Raw genomic sequence first — 25,830 nt, forward strand, 5'->3', positions numbered from 1 at the left:
GCAATAAATACATCAGTTTTTATTAATAAATATTATTCAATGATAACTCGACACAGTGAAAATTCAACAGACCAAGTGATTTAAATGTTTTAAAAAAAAAATCTAACCTAACCTAACCTACTTAACCCAGTTAATAAAGTTTTTTTTCATCATTTTCCATGACTTTATATAACTTTTTAAAGATGTGATGATTTATCCGGTCACCTTTTTTGTTAATACGGGCTTGGGATAATCTTTAACGAATCCCTCTTCTTCATACTTCAAGTTACACGGCAGCCGGAGCTCTTGCCCGCGTTGGTGTATCCATTTATTGGCAACTGAAATCAAATAGGATATATTGTTTTGTCAGGTTGTTTTCACAGAATTTGAACAATTCATCAAATTTCATAGTTAATTTTCAAGTTCTGTGAAAGTTCTATTATTTCAGTTTTGTGAAGCAACTGGCTCATAATTATATTAGAAGCAATAAAGTACCTACCAATAACAATATGTAATATTTGAATAGAATCTTATTTTCATAGTCATTTTCTTAATTGGAACTCATGATTCAGACATAAATTATATGGTAACTTTCTAAAGTGATCGAGAAAAATTTTTGTCGCAAAATGTAACTGATGATTTAAATATTTGTCGGTGAATATTTGGTATTGATCTTTCTGCAGCAAAATTTTCATTGTTCTGATTTGTCATATACATAAACTTTCAGTTTCACAAATCTTTTTTCCACAAGTTACATACAACAATATAAAAGTCTTAATTCCTATCGTCTGTTCCTGTTGTGTTGTGTATATTAAACTTACTCCACTTGGTGCCTCGCAGTACAGGGCAGGCCCCGTGCAGGGTGGCGTAATTTCCTTCGCCCGACGGGTGCAGGTTAAACCAGAAGAGGGCGCTTCCCTTGCGAGGCGGCACCCCCACCCCCAACTCGGGGAACACCGTGCGCCCCCCCTGCTCCACGTCTGATAACTGATTGAACGACAATACACATTGTATTCTTTATTACATTTAGGGTGACGGGCCCAAAACCTGGCAGGGCTCCAATAACTTGTAGGATGACACTTGCAGGGTATGCAGGGCCTCCCAATTACGACATGTCATGGCAATGTAGTGTATTGTAAAATGTACCCACTGGCTTGGATTGGCCCACAAGACAATCCAAGCAGTAAATTCAATATCGCTGCAGATTTTATGAAAGAGTGGTTGTTTTTGTCAAATCTTCTCCAAATCTGGCCAGTTAGTCAATTTGGCTATGCCAGCTATTGTAAACAACGAACTTTCTTTAATAAAACTCAAGTATTTGGCAGCCTTCGCGCTTGAGGGGAAAGGCTATCGACTAGCAAGCTGGAGGTCGCCGGTTTAAATCCCGGCGTATGCAAGTAAATTTTATTTCATTAATTTGTGTTTCGCAAATTACTCATTTAAAATAATATAAAGTCTGAGTGGCTCCAGGCGATTGGGAGCAGTTGGGATTCTTGTGCGTTTTCAAATAATTTCTTAAAATTATTTTGGTACAATTTTTTTTTGTTATTTTAAGTAATACGTTATTTATTCATTGGGTAAAGGTACAACTTGCATCTGAATGCAGTACCTACTTAAAAATGCCACTTTTACCCTCTTAATATAATATAATGAGTAGGACGGTTTACAGGATCCAGGGCCGGCCCTGACCCAAACATATCGACCGGACAAGGCACAATAACACCTGTTTCCATTTAAATAAAATACACAAGTAATGTGTACGACATTGATAATTTGTTAGTGTGGACTGAAAAATTAGAAGATTAATGCATAACTACTTTTGTACATAAGTTCACATTCATCAGGGCTGGAATTTACTGAAACTAGAAAAATACCAATTTTTTAATTAATTTTCTAATTATTATACTTACATAAAATAAAAACGTTGCTAACCTATCGCCATCGGCGTGATATTTCAAGTTGTAACCAAACGCGTCATCTTTCTGTAAATAAAAATATCTTATTTTCATTGTTTTTTAAATTTATTTATTGTGTCTACTTATCAATGTTATTAAAGTTTACTAGAAATCAATTTTATTTTAGAAGTTTCTAAAGTTTAACAATAAATCAATTATTATAGATTGACATCTTTTACATTGAACGCGCAGAACACAAATGTGTAAAATGAATGTAGAATCTTATTTGGAAAATTCCGTGCAATTGATATAATTGATATGGTTTCAATAATACTAGTAGTTCTCTAATGCTGCGTATGAACAGAAGACAATTTCTGCTACCCCAACAACGAATTATGAGAAAGGAACGAAGCCTACCGCAAGCAACATTTCTCGCGACCTCGTATCCAAAAAAATCAACCCGTAAAGAACAAAGATTTTTTAATTATGATTAAATTATTGATTTCTTTTGAAACTTTTTTTGGTTTCATTGAGGATTGAACCTTCCTACCCAGGAACTGGAGTCGACAGTTTTACCAACCAAACCAAATCCCGATAGGATAAGACCGATATTTATTGCGTATATTAACTGCTGTGATGTCATCGAAATTCAGAAAAATGTTTATATATCCGCGTGTTTGTGCGTGAGTGCACGTTGACAGAATACATTTTCATCGACAACGGATCTTTCTGCTTAGTTTCAGCTCGATCGGATGTCGGGAAGTGGGTTAATTTCCACTTAAAAAATATTCGAATATTTTTGAATACGAAAACAAAAGTGAACCTAAATAGATGTTTATTTTTCGTAATAACTTTATTGAGTAAAACCTCAAATTGTAATATTTAATTATTGAAGACAATATTAGCGATTTCTAAACGAAAATCTGAAACAAAAAAATTAGAAAAGGATACGGTCACATCTAGGACTCGAACTCAGGACCCTTGTCTTGGCGGGACACCGCTCTACCAACTGAGCTAATGGGACCCTATCCCCCTCGGTCACTTTTAACTGTATCATACTTCGAATAAGAACTACCAACATTGTCTTCATTTTTCACCGCACATTTTTATTGGCAATCTTTATGTATGATTGCAAGATTCAACCCGAACTAAATGCAATCTAGACAGCGTCTTTTTAGATAAACCTATCTTATTTTTTTATTTTTAATGTGCGACATCTATTGACTTTTTTGCAAGTCTAGAATGAATATTTATTTTTAATATTATCTTTTTATTCTCTGTGTCTTATTCTATTTCAAGTTTCGTTTAGATTCGTTAATATTACCTTTTATTAATGATAAATACTATAACTTTAACAGTTTTTTTTTAATATGCAATAAGGAATTTCTTTACAATTTTTTCCTAGAAATATCACCATGTCAACGTCAATTCTTTTTTCAAATATTTTTCACGCTAGTAGGTACGTAATATTGATAATTCCAATAGTAGGAGCTCATAGTAGGAACCACGATCGTGTGAACGGGATAAAAATATAGTATCCAACAAGTCCACCATCTTGCACTGGAACCGGAACGTAACAACCAAATTTACATAGAGATAAATGCCAATTATTTGAGTCTTAATAGGACTTACGCTATGTTCAGTCAATTATTTACCCTTTCTAATCTGATGAGTTCCAAAGCAAAGTAAATAAAAATAATTCAAAGTAATAATAAATATTGGTTCTTACAGAAGAAAAATCACAATGTGGCTGGTAATGCCCTCCTGTGCCGTAGTAGACTACCTGGAAGGGTTCTGATGACGTCATGCAGAGTCCAGTCAGTCGGCCCACACGCCGGGACAGATCACCCACCACTGCCACGTTTTCTTTTTCTTCCATCCAGCAAGTCTTACTTACCCTGTGGCGGGACTTAACTATTTTGCCATTTTTGAAGTCTATCGCTTCAGATCTATTAAACTAGAAATCATTAAACTTCTTAATTTTTCTAATATATAACAAACATTTAAACTAAAGAAACACACATTTTAAATGAAGGATTTTAAGTAAAATAATTATTTATTTATTCAGAATTAACGGCTTAAGTGCCATTTACACATAGTTATTGACAGTCATGGTACAGGGTTTTACAATAAGAGATGTTATTTTGATATTCAATCGTAAAAGATCAATGGTTTCATTGCTTGTGTGGCACGTAGCGCCGTCTTGTTGAAATTAAACGTTGTCCAGATCAATACCATTCAATTCCAGCCATAAAAAAATCATTAATCATCTCTCGATAGCGCAATCCATTCACCGCAACTGTTGCTCCAGCCTCATTTTCAAAAAAGTAAGGTCCAATGACTCCGCCGGACCATAAACCGCACCAAACAGTCACACGTTGAGGATAAAGAGGCTTTTCAACAATAACTCTTGGGTTTTCCGAGCCCCAGATGCGAAAATTTTGCTTGTTGACGAAGCCACCGAGGTGGAAATGGGACTCATCACTCAAGATGATTTGCATTTGATTCACTCAAGTGAATTTTAATAATTTGAATGCGTTGTTGAAGCGTGTATCGTTCCATTTTTATTAATGACGTAATTTCTACTTGTCAAATGTTAAAAAATGACAGCTTCAAAAGTAACATCTACCGAAATAGCGGGCTATTCAAAATAACACCTCTTATTTGAAAACCCTGTATAATATTGAAGTAAGAAAGAAAAGAAAAAATATTTTATAAATAAATAAGACAAGAAAAATAATACAAATTTAGTGTAAGAAATGAAGAATATTATTAGCATAGCTCTATTTTTCAATAGACGCATATTAAAAACATCAGCTAACATATCAAAAGAATTACCATTGGTGTGTAATCTATTTGTAACAGAATTATAGCCTGAACCCGTAGTATAATTGTTACATTAATACATTGAAATCGGGAACCTTGTGCAAATGCCTAAATTATGGTACCTTATGTATCGCTTGTCTGATATGATTTATAGGACTTGTCAGTTCCAACATCGAAAATGAAAAGTTCATTGAACTTGAATAACTAGCAATAACTGAAGGAAATACCCTAAGCGTATTACTTGTATGGCTTACACAATACGCAGGAATACAATTTCAAATCACGTACCCATGCACCGACAACCGATATTAGTATTTTTAATTATTACAATATTTAAAGGATCCCCTCACAATCAAATAATTCATACCTTGATTTATGCTAGTCGCACACGAGCCTAAATAAACCACTCTCATAATGTATGTGGGCTTGGCCTATTTCATTATGAACAGGCCGAGCACACATAAATATATTATTGAGAGTATAGCACTCGTGTGCGGCTAGCATTAATGATTTTTAAACTAATAAAATGACTTTTATATTTCCAATAAGTGGTGCCACATTTCATTGATATAACGGTGTCTTCAAGGTTCATTATCGTGGTGTTTTGTATTTCGATACAAGTTAATTCATTTTACAAAATATTCTCTAACTTAATGACCTTCGTGGCAGAGTGGTAAAACTCATCGGTCATGTTAAAAATCTGACGGGCGTAAAGAACCAAGTACCCAAAGCCGACAATATTAAAGCAGTCAAAATCAACGACATTTCAAATGAATGAGGTAAATATTTTGATTACAGAGTTGTAGCGACAAGCTACTACGATAATACGAGCTATTTGCAGCGCAACCCAGAACCTTCGAGACTTGCAGTACGGGCCGCGCGCATTACAGTCTGGAATCTTCGGGACTCGCGACGAAAACCCGCCAGTTCTCCCACAGCTTCTGGAACATTTACGGCTCCACAAGGCACGCGCGTCTGTGTAAACGCCGCCGCTGCGCTTATAGTCAGTCTAGTACTCAACAACTTTACGCGCTCGCCGTCGAGATCCATTCGCGTCTCCGGCCTTTCGTTAGCCTCCGCCCGCATGGCGTTGAGGACCGAATCTTCACCACAAGCGAACAACATCATCCAGGTATACATCCCATCGTGATACACACACAACCACACTGTCTACATAAAAGACAGCGATTCTTCATAACGTATTTCATTTATCTCTACCTACCGTTACCCACATAAGTATCAAAATGGAATCAACTAATGTGAAATAAATACCAAAGTCCGTACAATTTTTCAACTCTCAAATGAATACAAAGCTAATATATTTGGAATGCTAATATTATGAATTAACCATTCGTTAATACGAGCATTTACCCGAGGTCTTGCAGTTTCCTGTATTAATTTTATTTCCCTTTCAGAAATGACATCATAGAAGACTGCAACGTAGGGGTCCAAGTAATACTCCTCAACTTTGACAGGAGCTAGTTGCAGGAATGCATCATTTCTGGTCAGATAGTGGCATTTAAGACTGGAAATACAATATAAATACATTTATTTGTTAACTGCTACGTTATGCTCTTTTTTGTTTAAACCTTTAAAAAAAGAGCAAAAAGAGACACAAGATTATGAAGATCTCTATTTTTGACACTGAAAATTTATGGAAGAATTACATTTTAACTGTTTTTATGAAACTGTCGTAGTATTTGGGCTTTGCATTAAAATCAAAATAAATGGAATATTTCTGAACGTATCTCAAAAACTGTTTTATAAAGTTAATCACTTTCAAATTTATTTTCTCGAAATAGTATAAAATAATGTCGCTATCCGCGTATGTCTGTTTGTGCGCTCAGTTCATCTAAACTACGCACAGGATTTTAATAGGGTTTTCACTATCCTTTAGAGATTTTTTTCCGTAAGGTTTATATATATAATACATTCATATTATTTTTATAGAAATTAGAGAAAAGTCTCCGAGCAATACCGGATACACGTCAGCTAGTTAGAAATAAGCATAAAAAATTAAATATTAAAATTTTGAATGCAAGCTTAAAAAAATTAATAGGTCACCTTAAATTTTTTGTAAATAAAATTACTGATAATGAAAAAAAAACATTTGCATTTTATTAGTCAAATGTACTACAAACGTTACTGTCACCTCCCTTTTTGTCGATACATATGAAAATTATTAATAAAAAATCACGAAGGCTCATTTTTTACATAAAGGAGCACACTATAATTCTTGTGCTTTCTCTCTTTAACACCATTTAAATCATATTTCAGTAAGGGAGACACAACTATTTCTATTTGACCACATGAGTTGTTACTAAAAGCGAACAAATTAGACTGAGGGGTAAAACCAAAGGTAATAGAATATATATTATATTTGGGTATAACGTAATTTACACTTTTTCTATTTTTGTTCATTACCGATTTCAGCCTATTATGTGTTGAAGTAAAATATGTATTCAATATAACTTATTACTTAGTATTTTACAATATTATTTCCTTTTTATACATTGAAGAGGCCCTGAGGAAAACAATTTTCCACAAGGCCTTGTCAGCTCTGGGTATGCTATGTGGAGGGTCTTTTTGAGGACAGGAAGAAGCCACGGGCAGAAATCATAACAATCGGTATTTGTAAATATAAATTAAATATGTATGTTAGTCGGAAATCTCTAGTTTAAGCCGTAGATGTAAGTCGTATTATAGCGGTATTGTGTAAATGCCCACTTGGTCATAACAATATGTATAGGTTAAGTCATTAGTTAAAAGTTTTAGTTGTAAATCACTCGACATTAGTCTTAGTTATAAGTCTCTCTCTATCTATGAAACTTAGTTATAAACCAAAAGTAATTAAGTCTAAGTGATCAATGCATAAATTAATTTGTTAAACGCCCTTGAGGTGATTTTCTAATCTTTTTTAATATTTTCTAATTTTCTAATCCAATCATTATCAATATTATTATTATTAACACGGGTCTTGAAGAGACACATGTTGTAGGAGGGAGGAAACACAGAGGCCGGCAAATCGTTCCACAGCCGAGCTGCTGACCTCTAGAACGAGTCGTAGAAGCGACCAGTTCTCATTTCTAAATAATAAAATTTTAATATCAAACGTGAAAAATTTTGTCAAAAAGGCTAACCACATTTTTACTTCAGTCATAGAAAAATCGAGAGAACTCGATATTTCGAAAACACGTTCGTTTTGTTTGGGGTATTTGTAAGAAAACTGTCTCTTCACTTTTATCTCGTTCATATACAAAAAATAAGAAAGAGTTTATTAATGCGTAATTGTAAAAAGCATTCACTTTGTGGCTCATCATAATTTATAATAAAAACACAAAAATTTGTTTTTGACCACGATAGTTTTATTTTCACTCTACCGGTTTCGGAAGATCCCTTCCTTCGTCAGGAGAATATTTAAAACTGTTTTAAATATTCTCCTGACGAAGGAAGGGATCTTCCGAAACCGGTAGAGTGAAAATAAAACTATCGTGGTCAAAAACAAAATTATGTGTTTTTATTATAGTTTATTAATGGATTCCAGTATGAACATTTGAAGCAAACTGGAAAGAATTATTATTTCTCTTTCTAACGTCAAGAAATTAAGTATTTCAGCATGCTAGAAAAAAACATAAACATACTTTTATAAAAATTGACGACCGGTCATATACGACCCTAAAACGTTGGAGGGGTTCAGCTGTGAAACACGACATAGCAACGAAGGCGGAAAACTACATACATTTTTGATAAAATCATTGCACACCACCCATGTCAACCCAAATGTTGTGTACTTAAACCATTGTACCCGTTTGAAGATGACCTTAATAGGCTGAAATCCGTAACGGTCAAAAATAAAATAAATGGAGTTTTTTTAAATTGTTTCAATCATCAGTAAGATTATGAAAATATAGGGAAGAACTTACAGAAATAAAATAACCACTAGAAGTTTAACAAAATGTTAGTTATGTTATTTTATATTACTCTTTCTTTGTGATCTCAGGAAGTGACAGTTCATCTAGGCAGAGTTCAGCAAAATTCTTGTAACGTTCGTAATCTTTTGGCCTGTCTTTACTTGGAATTGTCTGAAATCATTTAAAATATTAAGTACAGCACGCATCAATTTATTATAGTATTCTAAGTACCTGGTGAATTGTCAATCCGAGCGATGGAGAATTCAGGGTGTTCGGTTTTCAATTCAGCCATTCGATTTAATTAATATCATACCTGCAAATATTAATACGCAAACATACAAACTGTTTACTGAGATTTAAAGCCAATCAACCCTCCTAAATTTCACCGTTCCTAGCATATTTTTAAGGTTTATAATTATTTAATTTTTAATTATATCGTTAAATTTATGATTCATTAAAATAATAAAAAATTATTAATATTGATTTTTGAATATTCCAATATTCCATTTGCTACCCAAATGGCCTTTTTCCTCGTTTTTTTCATTTCTAAAGGTCTTACCTTCCAAAGAAAGCAAGAATGAAGATTTGAAAATAACTCGTAACAATTAATCTCGTGAAAAGTCCGTAAAATAGTGTAAATTACCGTCTCCAAGTTAAATCTATTAAATATTGTCGTGCGGTGATCACAAAACAGTTCGTGTTGTGGAAAAAACGATGCTAGAACGATATCTATGAACTAATTTTTCACGGAACCTTCCAAAAACAATCATAACTTCCAAATAAAACAAACATCATTCACAGAGAATAGGCCTCCTTTTCCCACTCTTAATTTTCCTTGTGATAAACAAACACGATCGCTTGATTCTTTATCGTTAAAAATACAGCCCATTCAATCACCTATTAGACAGAGCAGTCAGACACGACCTATCTAATCGTCAATGTAGCTGTAACCAAGAAGGACACTGTTCCCTGGAATGTCGCCGTGTCCTAAATTTGGGTAGCCATCGTGAAAGGTAAATAAGTCTCAATATAAATAAAAACGAAAATAAATATCAAATATACCCTACTTTATTCGATTCATTTAAATTTGTTAATGCCTGAAAGCCTCCTCTGGCCCGCGGGTGTTCAGGCTCCAGTTCGAGTAGATCCCTGTATGCGCTGAGTGATGTGTTCACATCCCCTACAAATTAAACAAATGTTAGTTTTATGTTAGTAGCGGTAGCTTTATTTAATTATTAATTTATTTTTTATTACCTTTCATGAAAGCTGAATAAGCTAAATATTCAAGCACAATGCTTTTTGAAACGGTATCTTTACTATTCTCCAGGTCAGTTTTGGACAAAGCCGTGGCGAACCAGTTAGAGGAGTCGGAATAATACCGCAAGTAAAATAACTGGTAGCCAAGTTCGAAGCTGTCGTTGGCTGTCATGGGCGAACTGAAAGACCACAAATTTAAATGTGTTAAGGAATATATTTAATCAACCTTTAAAAAACCTTCTTGGCGATGTCATTTTTGGTTTTCATATTATTACATTAACTGTTTTGAAAATCTGTTAAACAACGGCTTAATGAGTCACTGAAAACTACCTAAATCTGGTAGATATGTGCATAACATTAAAATAATGTTATTTGTGCGTATCAGAAATTTGTCATATTTGTGCATGTCGGAAGGGTTAAAGAAAATCGTAAATTTATCATCGCATTCATGAAAGGTGTGCAGGACGGCCCTGCGTATGTGCGAGCAGTCCGCTCCAAGGCGCTAAGGAACCAAGGAGTCGAGGCTCTGATAATGCCTAAGGCCATTTGTACACGGAGATATTTACAAGCGACTCTAGTTTTTGTGCATACGTGTACGCGTTGCGAGTATCCGCCATACTATTTTGCTAGTGTTCGTACACGACGTGACGCGTCGACTACGGGTTTAATGTCAGTTGCACGCTACTGACAGTGCTGGTATTCGTGCAGTACATTCGCATCTACTTACTACTCATTTGAGAGAAATGACGTCCGAACATGATTTGAATGTTAAATTTGTTCAGGAGGTGGGAAATGTCCATGTTGCTGTAACTATAATTTACCGGAATACGTTAGAAAGGATTTAGCGGAGAATGCGTGGATTGAGATTGAAAAGAAAAGTCAATTTGACGTCATTCTCGTGTAGTTCCTTGGCGGCGACGAATGCCTTACAATTAACATTTATTTCGTTGTACGGGTGAACCTAAAAGTTAGATCTTTTTTTTATGCTTGTAAATATAAAAAAAAAAAAACAATATTCTTATCTTCGTCGCTAGAATCACTTGACATCAAAGATATTAGAAGAACGAGATATGCTATGTTGGCCGCCGGACCGTAGCCGGAGTACTACCTAATTAGGGTACTTTGAACGGTATCGGGACGTGTACGCACAGAAATCTGTTCTATGTATTAGTGCGGATACCTTAGCGCAAGCGAAGGTGTGCAGTAGTATTGGTGAACAAAACCGGCGACACTCGGCAAAACAATTCCACACAGTATGAACTGCTCATAGCACATCTCGTTCTTCTAATATCTTTGCTTGACATCGTAATAATTCCACGGCTGTACTTGAAGTGTTCAAGTCCAGTACAATTCGTAAATACGCAAACGAGTTATAAAAAGAGTAGTATATCGGTATGCTACTTGTGGTTGCGTAACAGTCACGTATCTTGTAAGTATCTGTGTGTATGAAGGGCCTATTACCTAACACAGCTCCCTTGAGGTTTTTACTAGTGCCAGGCGCCGTTTGGCTCAAGACCGGCCCTGATTAGATATGTAAATAGAATACATTGTATGCTTTATAACCCCTCATGTTTTAGGAACATTTTAATCGTGGAGTTTAAATAAAAAAAATCTATCTATTTTATCTATCTATCTATGTTTAAATTGATTCCATTTTTAAAAAATCTATTTAAAAAAAATTGAATCAATTTAAACTTAATTATGTTATATCACCTGTATTGTTTCCCATGAATTCTTCCTTCAGCAAGCTCGGAAGTCGGTAACTCATATAGCTGCTGCAGACTTGCTAGGGCTTCCGAAACACTGGACAGATCCTCCGCATTCGGAAATACTAATTCATTTTTCAATTTAGTCATGTTTCTTTCAACTTCTATAAGTTATTTAAATTTGATTAAATTCAATACTATAAACAAAATAATTTAGTTTAGAGAACAAAACTTCCTACCTAAAGGTGTATTCATGATGTTCAGTGCATGGTTAGTTTGAAGGACAAAATTTCTTACCTAGAGGTGTATTCATGATGTTCAGTGTATGCTCAGTTTAGTGGACAAAACTTCTTACCTAAAGGTGTATGCATGATGTTCAGTGTATGGTTCGTTTAGAGAACAAAACTTCTTACCTAAAGGTGTATGCATGATGTTCAGTGTATGGTTCGTTTAGAGAACAAAACTTCTTACCTAAAGGTGTATGCATGATGTTCAGTGTATGGTTCGTTTAGAGAACAAAACTTCTTACCTAAAGGTGTATTCGTGATGTTCAGTGTATGGTTAGTTTAGAGGACAAACTTCTTACCTAAAGGTGTATTCATGATGTTCAGTGTATGGTTCCAATCTACTTGAAATCGATTTACAACTTTAAATGCATTCACCGGGTTATCGGGTTAGAGGTGTATTCATGATGTTCAGTGTATGGTTAGTTTAGAGGACAAACTTCTTACCTAAAGGTGTATTCATGATGTTCAGTGTATGGTTCCAATCTACTTGAAGTCGTTTTACAACTTTAAATGCATTCACCGGGTTACCTAAATAAGCCGCCACATCTTTCTTGGCTAGTTTGTGTTCGGTATTGTACTCATCATAATACCTGAAATAACCATTGAATACATTAATAGAAATAACAAGAAAGCTTATTTTATACAACACGTAGAATATGATAATGAACACAGCCTAACACAGGTCCTTAAGGAATATGGGGCCTTAGGGAACTTTCAATCAATACTTATACAAAATGCGTGTTAGCCAATCTTGTTGATCACGCCTTTCATATGTGATGAAAAAAATAGGTATATATACTTTCAAAAGGCGTTAATGCAAGGAGCAATTAAGGTATTCGGAAAATTACCAGAAGAGATAAAATTAGCAGAATATATATAGTATAAAAAAATTTACTTAACTGTTTGACTGATTTATTCTACAAAATATTTTTTAAATAATATAAAAAGTTGTATTAGGATGTACTATGTGCCCATTTAAAATACCACTATGTACCTTTTTAAAAACCACAAATAAATGTACCTACCTCGTATTAAAATAAATAAATATTACCATATTCGACTACCATAATACGGATATGACATGTGTCTAGTGTGGTAGTCGAAAAGCATGTAAAAAAACTGGTTACAAATATATTTTACGAATAAAGGAAAGAAAAAAAATCCCTTTATAAACACACACTAACCAATTAACAAAATAGTTATAAACGAACTCTTTGTCAAACAGACATTCTACAATTCTGCGCTCCTCGAGATGCTAAGTCGGCAGTTGGCCTGGCTGCTGACTCAACACATTCCATACACCAATGATAAACATACACAGTAATCATAAACTATAACTAACTTCCAGTTTTGTCTTGCCTCAGCTTTCACATGCACAATATCAACACATCCAGCAAGCTTTCATTAAGTACCTAACTATTATTTGTATGTGAGAAATTAAATTGTGTATAATTAGAGCATGCCGAGGACAGAACTTTTTGAACTTTTGGAAAATACCGCATTGAATGCTACCAAGAGTACCAAGGAAGACATAAACCGTCCAAATGTTGAGGCCAGTGTGCATTGACTAAATACCATCAAAGCCAGTGTGACAGTGTGTACAGGACACGCGTGTCGGTAACGCAACACTGCCATTCGAATTATGAATTATTATGATTGTACTGCGTGTAACTTCACGGGACACCATTGCATACATTATACCAATTTTCACTTTGAAAGCTCGTAACTTCGTCATTTTTTGAGATATCGAAAAACTAATTTTAATGTCTTTAAATAACTCGACTAACTATACAGTTTCATAAAAAAACAAATCTCATTGTGAGGGAAAGCTTAAATGGTTATACTTCCTGAGCACCCTCAGGCGGTCTTTCAGTCTTGTGATGTAGCTGTTTAAGCAGTCCAGTAGGGTGGCCTCCGTATCCAATAGGGCCTCCATGGCCGCCCCTCCGCTGGACACGTCCCCCCCACACCAGGGGACACCAAATAGGACTAAACCCACTGTCACTAAGCGTACCAACCCCATATTCTCTCCTTCTTGCGAAATAATAATCGTAAATACACGTTCAGTTGAGAGAAACGCTACACAAGAATTATTTGCAATCTTTCTTCGCACATCTTTAATTACGTTTCAAGTAATGTGCTAGAACGAATCTCTGCTAAACAGAGACTGACTCAATATGTATTTAAACATCTCAAAAAAGCGTTAATTTTATTCGTATTATCTATTTATTAGCGCCTTATTGGGCTTTTACATTATACTACCTGTAGTCCCTAACGTTACCCGGGTTTTACGCAAAGTTTTTAGAAATCAGATGTAGACAGTGACCTGCCTCTTATTTTGAAGGTCAAGTGTGCAATCTCGAAATAAAACTGTAGATTTGTAGTCTACTACATACACTCTTTTTTTATAAATAGAGAGAAGATAGATACATTCACTAAGGTCCAGTTGTTTCGTAGAAGTAACATTGTCATCAAATGGCCATTTTTTTTTTGACACTTGAAAGGTCCCCGTGAAATGTCTGTTTTAGATGCTTTTCAGCTTTATATCAAGTTGTAATAAGCTGACAAGCTTAACTACATTATAGTTGTCGTCTTCTACTGATCACATTTTGTTCAAAAGCTTAAACGAACTTAGAATCAGCATTTAACGGGAACCTTTCAACTTTAAAAAAATGTCAAGCGCGCTGAATGGCCATTTGGTGACAATGTTACATTTGAATTTCTGCGAAACAACTGGGCCTTGAGTTTTGAGTCAGTTAGGCCAATTTTTCTCTTTCGTAATTTTATATTGAATTTCGTCTGTAAAAAACAGCATCGAACATTTTTCAAAAAATTCCTGTATTCCTGAGGAAACCAGTGATATTTTAGGGTAAATTAAATAAAGGTTTACGCATTTGTACATGAAAGTAAATAAATGTAGGTTAAATAATAATATTTTGATAGTTACATTTTTACGACGCTGTTTTTGTGAAAAATCACCTCAAATGAGTTATTAAATTAATGTTAGGCCTTTATCGCGTCACGGAAGGTATTATTAATACCATAATAATATAATTATGGCTTTCCTGATAAGGACACACTAACACAATCATAATAAAAAACAATGAATTTATACACAGTGTTCGGAAACTCGTAGTACAAGCTGGAAACTGGTGAACCTAAATCTAGGTTTTCGCTTTTGATATTTTTTTTTACTTTTTCGGCAACTAAAGGGTTAAAAAAACCTTCAAAGCAAGGTCAATGCTTCAACGCATTTTCAAAGACATTATGTCGGCGTCAAACCACAGTATATTCTAAATAACTTGACCTATTTCAGCATCGTTCGCCCACACCAGCAAAAAATTCCCAATGGGAAATAGTACTGGGCGTAGAAGACAATTTCACCCAATGTCAACGCTGATATCGTTGTAGATTTTTAAGTGTTGAACATTACTAATGGAACTAATTCCGCCGTTATTTCTAGTGAATTATTCATATTTTTTTTTATTATAGCCCGATTTTTAACCTTTTCTATAAGACTGTTTTGTTGTTCCGTAAAATTATTATGATTACCATACCATAAAATCGAATACAAATTTTATTAAGCCCGTTGTCCCAATCGACATAAACCGAATGCTGCAAGACCCTGCACAGAAAATGAAGTTCACCATAATGGTAATAAAGGTAATGGTCTGCAGCGCAGTTCAGTGTGGAACTTTTCTGCGCAGGGTCTTACAACATTTGGTTACTCACAGCACCCGTGGAATAACGGGCGTAGACTCATAAGTTTCCCGCTTGTACTACAAGTTTCCGGACACCGTGTAAAGCGCAGTTTCGGGATATTTCAACTCAAGTGCATTTGAAGATTGAAGATTGATAATGATAATGTTCAAAACACTGATTTCGGCTTCTTTAAAAACAATAACCTTCTTTTTGATACTCCAAGGTGTAAGGCATTAGGAGTTCTTGTCCGCTTAGTCACAACTGTAATCAAATAGAAATACAAATTCAAACAGTCTTCCATTTGCTTCTTAAGTACGGCTTGAGATGACCTATTTACATTAGTCAAGTTGCCATCAGGTAGTAACCCTGACAACCCAATCAGACTCATAACACCTGAGTATACTGAAAAGCCGTTGGTACTATGGAGACTAATGCATCTGAAACTGCTCACAAATTACAGCTTCAGATGAAAACGGACTGTAAATAATTTGAACGAGACGAAATGAATTGGCGTTTGCTGGAATTGGGTGACAGTATGTATAGGAATGAACAATGCATTGAAGGAAGGAAAAACAGGATGACCAATCACTTACCAACACTCTCTGCGAAGGAGCACACAACATAATCACAATAGAGTGAGTTCCACCGCGGTACCTCGAGGTAATTATCACCACAACAAAACGAATTAGTACTTAAAACGGTATTATGCACTTTCAAGATAGTCAACTTACTTCATTTTACTTTGCAACGAGAGAATAAGAAAAACACAATCAGCCTGCTTCCAAGGTAGTCCCAATCCGTCCCAATACGTCCCAATCTTTCTTCTGATGAAAACAAATGCACTCGAATTTGCACCATGTTCTTGCCATTGTTACAAATTTCAAATTCTTTTCCAGCAAGGTGATTGGTTAGGGATAGGTAGGAACTGGATAAATGACATCCCGTTGGGAAAAGCATATTCTCATTACAAAACTAAACAGGGATTTTACAAAAGAAATAATTAATTTTACAAATACGCAATGAATAATAAATTAATAATAGTTTTACTGTTTCTGGCCTTGGGTCGCATTATCACTACATATTTAGGTTAATGGCACTTTAATGCTAAATGGAAACCTGGTAGTGCCGCGCAGGTTGCAGGTACTACCTTCCATAGTTAAATTGGTCAACTTGTTGAAATTAAATAAAAATTTGTAGAATTCCAAGAATACAATTTTTTTGTTTGATTCTATATCATTCTAGTACATATCGTCGCTGTGAAATTAAACCGGCATATCTGCAAAATGCATGTTTTTCACCAGAGCGCTTTAAAGATTTCGCATGTGATATTTTCCTTTTAACGTCCGTTTGGTTCATCTCAAAGCCACCTTAGTCCCCCGAATGCCAAGAAGCGATTTTCTGAGAGTTTTTATTTACTCACTCTCGCCTCGGGGAATCTGTAGTGGATACATGAATAGTTTTACGTAACTGTAATTGGTATATATTATGGCATTTTGTTATGCTATATCTAGTCTGTATCTGTGCAAAATAAAAACTCTAGATTCAAACAAAATAAATTTCTTCAAATTGTAAACTCAACCATACTTTTTGAGCAGTGGAGTATATAATAGCTTTCTGGTGGGAGCGCTGAAGAAAAAGGACTTTGGAAAAGGGAAAATGACTGGTAGAATGAAAATCGGTGGTTTAAATAAATCAAAATAATCACATTGAAATTCATTGTTTTATCAGAAAATTATAAAATAATTTCATTTTAAAGTTTTTGTATAAAAATAATAACTCATACAAAGTATTTGTTTACAAATTAGAAACTTTCAACTTAAATAATCTTAAGGAATCATTTGGTACAGCGCTCGACAATAATTTCTCTAAATATGGCCACGAATAAATGCAATACAAAACACAACATCAATACAGTCGATTCAATGCTTACGGATAGCACTCGGATACACTCGGGCTGAATAATCCAACAATTCCGACACACCGAGCATAAAGATCTCATTCCCTCATACGAGACATATAATCATCCCTCATCACGCACAGACTAACATTTCTACAACACGGCGTGATTAGCAAAACTACTGATATTGATAATAGCAACCAATAGAAATCTTGGGTTCACTGAAAGTTATGAAAGTTCTTTTATCAGCAATTGGTTATTTTCACTGTTTTTTAAAAGTAGTCGAAAAAATTACAATAACGATGGCATTTTTATTTTATTTTTAGGTTGACGAATAAATTTGCTATAACGATTTAAAATGTGCCATTTTTGATTTGTCGCCAAAACGACAAGTTCGTTTTTGTTTATGATGGCGTTATTAACGTCAGTCACATTGTTGATATCGTCGGTGACAGCCATCTTACAAGCCAGTAGTGTTTTCTACATTTTCTACATACATTCATAAATGTCATTGTAGCCAAGTTTTATGATATTCAGCGTGTATAATATTATAATTATGAACACATTTTTAGAACAACGATCAAAATCAGAAAAATAAAATTTAAATCTTCCAGAGACTTTTAACTGTATTAACGTATTGTTTGCATATTCAAATTAAAATTTTCCTAAATAGAAATGATATACAAAAAACACTTAAAATGTTTGGTAAAACCTTCATGAAAGTTCTTATCAAGATTGGGGTGTTGGGATGATCAGCACCATTTTGAAATATTGACATTTGAACGGTCTGATTTTTAGCTCGTTTCAGATGTTAATCAAATTGTGATGAACTGTTAAGCATAACGGCCATGTTGTTACACTTATCAGCTGATCACAATTTGGACAAAACCCAAAATGAACCGAGAATCGGTGCGTAACGAGAACCTGGCAAAAATGGCGCTGATCGTTGATTTGATAGAATGTGAAACACCGCAACCGAACAAGAACTGTACAATGATTAGGTAAGTTTAATATTATGAAGAAAACAAAACTGTTATAAACTTGGTATCATCTTTCTTTCCACGTCTATTCACACTTCTTTATAGATCTTTTTTAATAAGTGTTGCTTTTCTCAAATTTATATACTTAATATATTAATTAAATGCTTAACTGGGACACTTGAAACCTGTCGTTAACCTTTACAATGCTGACCTTTTCAATAGAATCTCTCCCAGCACGCGGCATGCAGAAAACACATACACTGTAGAACACAGTGTATGTGTTTTACAGTGAAATATAAATATGCCACATTCGCATATGGAGATAGTCGCTGATGAATCACAAGTGAAACAGCCGTGTACGGAGATAGTCGCCAATGGATCACATATGCAACAGCTGCGTAAATGAGGTTAAAGAATGTGTACCTTCTTGTATTTTGCCCAAAGACTAGCAACTAATAAATAAACTGCTAATAAAGTGTAATAAAATTAACAAACTGGGCCTTTTTTCCTGAAAGTTCTAAAATGGCACAGTTTTTTTATTATTATTTACAAACACAAAATAAAAGCATACAGGAAAAAATATTCATAAAGTACATTTGGGTTAGTTATTGAATAAAAAATTATTTCATTTCTGGATTTATCCACCTTCCTTTCAATGTAACAACTGGCCCAGTAAAAACCTCTTTCACGTACCACCGAAGAATTCTGTTCTGGATCTAGCAGGATTATGGCACCCCCGATATGGGAAAGATGTAAAAGAAGGATATAGCCAGGATAGTAAGAAACCACTTTCGTTAAATATCCACAAGAACCAAGAGAACTACACAATGTGAATGAAATCATTATGTAGTCAATAAAATTGGGATGGATATTGCAAAGGAAGAATTTATAAACTTCAGTCCCTTGACTATATGTAAAAATAAGCAGTCCGATATATAGATTCCCCTGTCCAAAGAAATGGATTACAATCTTTAGACAAGCGTCAGGTGGGAATGCTGTACTTGTTCTACCGGTATTTAAATAGTAGATGCTCAAAGAAACTAGCATCATTAATCCTTTTGACACCCGTGCATGACGAGAAACACGCCAAACGTACGCCCAACATTTGTTCACGGTTAACATTTGTGTGGAACCATTTGCCGCCTTATGTTTTTCATCCCTCCTACAACATGCGTCACTTCAAGAACGTTTCTATCCTTAAAAAGCACTCTACAGAGCATTCTCAAAGATGACAAAGGCCAAAGGAAAAAAAATCCTCAGGGCCTTCTGAATGAAGTTAATGTATAAAAAAAAGCATTTATTAGCCTTAAAAACTTTTTACAAAAGACTTTTCGCAGAGTCAAGTTATATCAACTCATCTGGTGGTGCTGTTCTTACTAGGCCAATGTTCATATGTAATACATCACCGTTATGGTACTTAATTAGTAACACAAACCGTTTTTAACCTATTTGGGCAGTAGGCACTGAGAACCCTATACATAATATATTAACTATTACATCACAAAGACTTATTACATAATTTGCTATGCCTAAAACTGTTGTCATGTCAATTTATTTAAAATGTCTAAATTAACAAAGAACGAATGTTTGAGATTCATACTTAAAGTTAGTAATAATTATTGATGTTCATTTCATTTACAACTTACATACTTGTATGTAAAAAAAATAATTTTCTTTCATAACAGAAAGTTTTCAGTAATAATTAATATGAGGCATACAGAAGCAAAGACTGCAGAGTAAGTATTATATAAAAATAATTGAAAAACAATCAAACAAAAAAATGATGTCTTCGTGTGACAATTTTAAAATTGTAAAGCAGAGCTAGTAATAATTTGTAAAAAAAAAATATTATATTTTCGTAAAATTAATACTTGCTATATTATAATTGACAAGTCTGTTTTAACAAACAAATTAGTTTTATCCATACAATAAAGAAATGTCTTGTGGTTGTGTTTCTTGATCCAAATATTTGACTAATCAGGGCCTATATTTTCATACAAAACAGTGTTTTCAAAATTCAAATGGGATGAAGATCTATGATATTAGGCGAGTGTAATTGAAACAGAGTGCTAGGCTATTGGGCTAAATGGAACATTTGTTTCAATTCAATTCTTGAGAGTAAGAACAAATTTTTAAAATTATTTGGGCAAGGTAATTATAATTTGGTAAGGTAAAGATAATTTAAAGTATTTTATATCTAGAGAAGCATAATAAGGAACTCCAGTCTATTTTTATTAACTTCTAACTTAAATATCAGAACATTTTTTTATTGTTATAGTTAAAATATAAACTTTGTAACACTGCACAGATTTTTATGGAATAAAACATGACACTGTCTAGTCAAGTGAAGTGTGCAAAATTTCATCAAGAAATATCAAAATTCTTCAAAGAGTGGGAATAGGAAGTTATTTTTAGAAATCTCATGTAGACAGCCACCTTCCTCTTGTTTTGTGTGTAAAATTTCATCAATCTTAGAATAAAACTAGTGGCGGCTCGTGACTTTTGGGTGTATTAGAATGCTAATATTACAAAAAATGGCACTATTGAAGTTGTTTTAGCCGAAAACGTTTTTTTTTTTTTGAAAATTCGGTTTTTTGTATGAAATATCATATATAGTATATCACGGCCAAACTGTAATTTCCTGAAAATCTTCATACAAAAAATAGAATTTTCGAAAAAAAAAAAAACATCGTTTTACACTAAACAACATCGATAATGTCGAATTATTCAATCTTAGCGCACTATCACATTCAACAGTCATGAGCCGCCACTGGATAAAACTGTAGATTTGTTTGAAAACAAACTTACACCAGGACACTCTTTTTTTTATATACATATACTATGTAGATTTGAGTTTTGTACACATTTAATAACTGCCAGGTTTATATAAAATATAATTACACAAAGTTAAAAAATGTATGTTTTGTCGATATATTATAATAAATCTGTTTCATCAGACCTCATATTTAACTAACGTCTGATTTTTACAATGCCGCCTTTGTTTCTACACTCATATAATTCGTATCTTTGTTATGTCAGTATTTCCTTCGTGCAATGAGATTCCCTGGTGAACGAGGTTCTAAGTGAGATCATCCCTCTGTGGCCAGTGCGGGTTTTTTGACGGGAACAGGTTTGGGGAAACCCGAACGCATCCCCTCCTCCTGGAACTCCAGGGTGCACGGCTGCAGCAGCTCCTGTCCCAGCTGGTGGATCCACTTGTTGGACACTGCAATACAATAACAATAAATTAATTGTTTATTCATTTGACCGGTCAGTGGTTGAGTGGGCATAGCGCTTGGGTCTCACCCGAGCGTCGCGTGTTCGATTCCTCGGCTGGCTAAGTCCTCCATCACAACACAAGCAACATTTTCGGCTTTCTGTGGTGGTAGTAGGAGATTTTCAAACATTGTTGGGTTATTCGTAACCCGGGAATGTTTGTCTTTCTTTTAAAAAAAAAAAAAAAAAAAAAATTTGCAACAAAAAATATGTGTCAATGTCACAATTTTACAGGAGAGTAAAAACAATTTTTTTAAATGTTGGGGTAAGGTATTAGATAATTTGAAGTAACTAACTAACTAACTAACTAACAATCACTCCGTTTCTCCGCAGGGGTAGGCAGAGAGGACGGACCGCCAAATAACTCGGTCTTGGCACACACTTCTTCTAATTTGAAGTATTTTATATTATAATAATTGTCCTTCCAAAACAACCCCGTTTTCAAATGTCTCAATTATATTACAATTTATTGTTGAAATGTTAAGAAGTTATGACTGTCTTTAGACACAGTGAAATTATGCATTCAAGTGACGGCCTGTGGTTAGGCGATTATGATTGGAGAAGCATTAGATTTAAAACTTAATTTAAAATTATTTTAATATACAAACATAATTAATTAATTAATTTTTAAAAATAGAATAGACAAAAAGCGACATCTCTTGTCAATTTCGCATAGTATTTTCTCTGCAGGTGAATGATAACCAAATTGCGGTCACCTGTTACATCTGTTCAGTGGATTCATCTGAGACATGATATTTCGTCAAAAGAGGTCTATAAGATAAAAATAATTAAAATATATATTTTTTGACAAAATAAAATGTCACAAATTCGACACTGTGTGTTACGATGAATGTGCTGATTCATCTCTATCATTAAGAATTCTTCTCTCTTGTGAGCTGGTTATAACCTTTTCGAGTGCAAATGCAAAGTGATTGCTGATTGCTGCCTGAAACCGAAGCTGATGACAGAAATAGAAGACCTCCATTTGTGAATGCCATTCTTGGGTGAGTTTTACTGTTCATTTGTATTTTGGTGACTGGGTTTGAATTGTTTTTCTCCCTGCAGAGATAAAGTTATTAATCAACAATATTTTTCATAGGGAAATATTATATTCCCTGGATGATCTGTGCTACCTACACGCCAGATCATCATCCATAAGTTTGGTCCTACGTAGCTCGGATATATTGCTAGCGAAAATTGATTAATATTTAGTGATTTAGATTTGGAAACATGATAAATGGAAGTTCTATTCACGTAATTTTTTTGGTGATTTAAGAAGTACCTATCAGTACCAATTTCTAGCATACATAAATAATTTTTCTAGCATTAGAAATTTGCGTATTTTTTTTGGTAAATTTCATTAAAGTCAAATTACTTAATATTATTTAGGTATAGTGAATTTAGTTTCGTTTTTTTTACGTATTCTTTGGTAGATTCGAAACATATAATATATTGGAATTGTCGTAATTTTTGGAGAATTCTAATTTACAATACTTACAACATTATTGTAAACTTTTTTTGGTTAAGAATATTTTGTCATCTCATTAAAAATGCCGAGAATTACTGAAGAAGTTTCTGGAGATATTCAGGATAGAACGTTGACTCTTTTGACGGCAAAAAAGGAAAATCTTTTTTTGCGGATGAATGAATTGTATAATTTATCAAATAATTTATCTACCTTCGAGTCAAGAAAAAACGAAGATTTCATGACAAGGTCGGATATGATTGAAGACTTGAGAGTTCAGTTTGAAACTGTTATTGACAAACTTAACGACCGTCAGTTGACTTTGGACGACTCATTTAAACCGGATTTCCAACAATTAAATGCATTTGATGATATTTATTTGAAGGTCAAACGAAGTCGATTTAACCTTCAAAACGCGTCACGCAACGATTCGCGGGATCATTGTATTATTAAATTGCCACCTTTGGAATTACCATCATTTGATGGTAAAATGGGGAATTGGCCTACTTTCTACCAAGCTTTCAAATCTAATGTACATAATAATAGACAATTAACCGACGCCCAGCGTGTTCAATATTTAATTGGTAAATTGACACACGGCGCTTTAAAGGTTACTTCAGGCATTGTACCTGGAGGTGACACATACAATATAATCTGGAATGCTTTGGTAAACAAATTTCAAAATAAACGTGCACTAGGCACACATTATTTAAATAATATTCTTGATGCAAAAAATTGTACAAATACATCTGGCAGTCTTGACTTTTTTATTGAAAATTTTTCTGCATCAGTAGCAGCGTTAAAACAATTAGAGATTGAAAATTTAACTGATTTTATCTTATTTCATTGTGCATTTAGAAAAATTGATTTTCAAATCGCACAGATTTTCGAGCTGTCAGTCAGGAATAAAGAGATTCCGACATATGACGATTTAGTCTCGTTTGTTCAAGATCAGGTTAAGATTTTAGAACGTTTAAGCAATTCAAATGAAGCCGGTAAAAAACTGTCCACCACGTCATCATTTCGTTCTAATAAAAATTTTAAATCGTTCCTTGCTAGCAACGAGAATGTACCGCGGTTTACGGCTTCGCGCACAAATTGTTGTCTTGTTTGTAATAAAACTAATCATACAATTAAAGATTGCGTTAAATTTAAAAATATGAGCTCTTCACAGGCGCGTTTTGAATTTATAAAGTCAAAACATGCTTGCGTAAATTGCCTTAGTGGAGGGCATACAATAAACGCGTGTAAATCGGTTTTAACTTGTGAGTTTTGTAAAAAACGTCATCACACTTTGTTGCATTTTGGCAGTGCTGATAACAATGCTAAAACTCCATCAAGTACCCACGCACACACGTCGCGAACATCTACAGGGACATCCGAAAATTGTGATACACAATTTGAAGAACCTCCGCTAAACATAAATAACTCATGTTCCCTTTCTGTGAAAGCGACACATAATACGATTCTATTATCAACCGCGCAAGTATTCGCAAAGAGTAAAAATGGAAATAAAGTTATTGTTCGGTGCTTAATGGATAACGGTTCACAGAACAATTTAATTACTGTTGATTGTTGTAAGATCCTTAACTTACCAATAATTCCTTTAAACAATTCCTTTGTAAAAGGAATCGGTTCAGCATCCAAACCAATTTTGGGTTACGTTTATTTGGACATTGAGTCCCGCGTGTACCCGAATAATAAATATAATATTTATGCGCTTGTCATTGACAGTATTACAGATCAGTTACCTAATCACTATATAACCAAGGGTGATATGAGTTACTTAAAGGGTATACCTCTCGCTGACTTAACGTGGAATATTCCTGGATGCGTGGATATAGTATTAGGTGCACAACTGTTCCCATATATTTATTTAGGGAACAGGGTTGAATCTCGTAACGGCGAACCTCCGGCATTAGCAACAGCTTTCGGTTTTGTATTAATGGGTGACTACCCTAGTAATGTGCTTAATACAAGTACGTCATTTTCAGCACTTGCGCTTAATGACTTAGTACAAAAATTTTGGCTGTTAGAGGAAATACCCAACATGCAATTTCTAAGTCCGGAAGAGACGGAATGTGAGAATTTATTTATATCATCCATTTCTCGCACCGTCGACGGAAGGTATTCTGTTGCTTTACCTTTCTGTAAAGACCCGAAGCAATTGGGTAATTCCCTTGCTACTGCTCAGCGCCGATTTATGGCTTTGGAGCGAAAATTTAAACATTCACCGGCTTTGCGGGAGAATTATAATAAAGTTATTCATGAGTACATTGAAAACGGTTATTTAGCAAAAGTTTCAAGGTCGGATATTACCGATGACGGATATTACATTCCGCATCACGCTGTCACTCGCCCGGATAAACCTATGCCTCGGATTGTACTTGACGCGAGCGCTAAGACACATACAGGATTGTCATTAAATGACGTGATTTATACTGGTCCGAATTTGCAAGCCGATCTTTTTTTGCTTCTGTTAGACTTTCGTCTTTTTCCCATTGCTATTACTGCAGACATAAAGCAGATGTATTTGCAGATTGAGGTTCCAAGCAAGCATCGCAAATATTTGAAAATTCTATTTCGGTTCGCGGACAACGATCCCATACAAACCTTTCAATTCAATCGGGTCCCTTTCGGACTAACAGC

General features: G+C 34.4%; 2 protein-coding genes across 2 annotated transcripts in view; both read right to left on the minus strand.

Annotated features, from left to right (window-relative positions):
- Positions 1 to 192: 192 nt before the first annotated feature.
- LOC149420815 (prolyl 4-hydroxylase subunit alpha-1-like) lies at positions 193 to 13,884 on the minus strand. The gene is made up of 8 exons (XM_089635124.1): positions 13,706 to 13,884; positions 12,390 to 12,451; positions 11,582 to 11,738; positions 9,866 to 10,047; positions 5,589 to 5,803; positions 3,658 to 3,831; positions 801 to 966; positions 193 to 317 (listed from the first exon to the last, which is right to left on the minus strand). Exons 1-8 carry the CDS (start codon positions 13,882 to 13,884, stop codon positions 193 to 195), a joined length of 1,260 nt encoding a protein of 419 aa, XP_089491250.1.
- A 6,798-nt stretch (positions 13,885 to 20,682) lies between these two features.
- Positions 20,683 to 25,830, minus strand: part of LOC149420816 (prolyl 4-hydroxylase subunit alpha-1-like) — a 75,378-nt gene continuing 70,230 nt past the window's right edge. The window contains exon 12 of the mRNA XM_089635230.1: positions 20,683 to 21,666. Within this exon, the coding sequence (XP_089491356.1) occupies positions 21,530 to 21,666 (137 nt within the window). The 3' untranslated portion in view covers positions 20,683 to 21,529. The remainder of the gene's footprint in view (positions 21,667 to 25,830) is intronic.

The sequence above is a fragment of the Hesperophylax consimilis genome, chromosome 9, assembly GCF_061612785.1.
Source record: "Hesperophylax consimilis isolate HC1 chromosome 9, BYU_Hcon_1.0, whole genome shotgun sequence".
In the NCBI taxonomy this organism is placed as follows: Eukaryota; Metazoa; Arthropoda; class Insecta; order Trichoptera; family Limnephilidae; genus Hesperophylax; species Hesperophylax consimilis.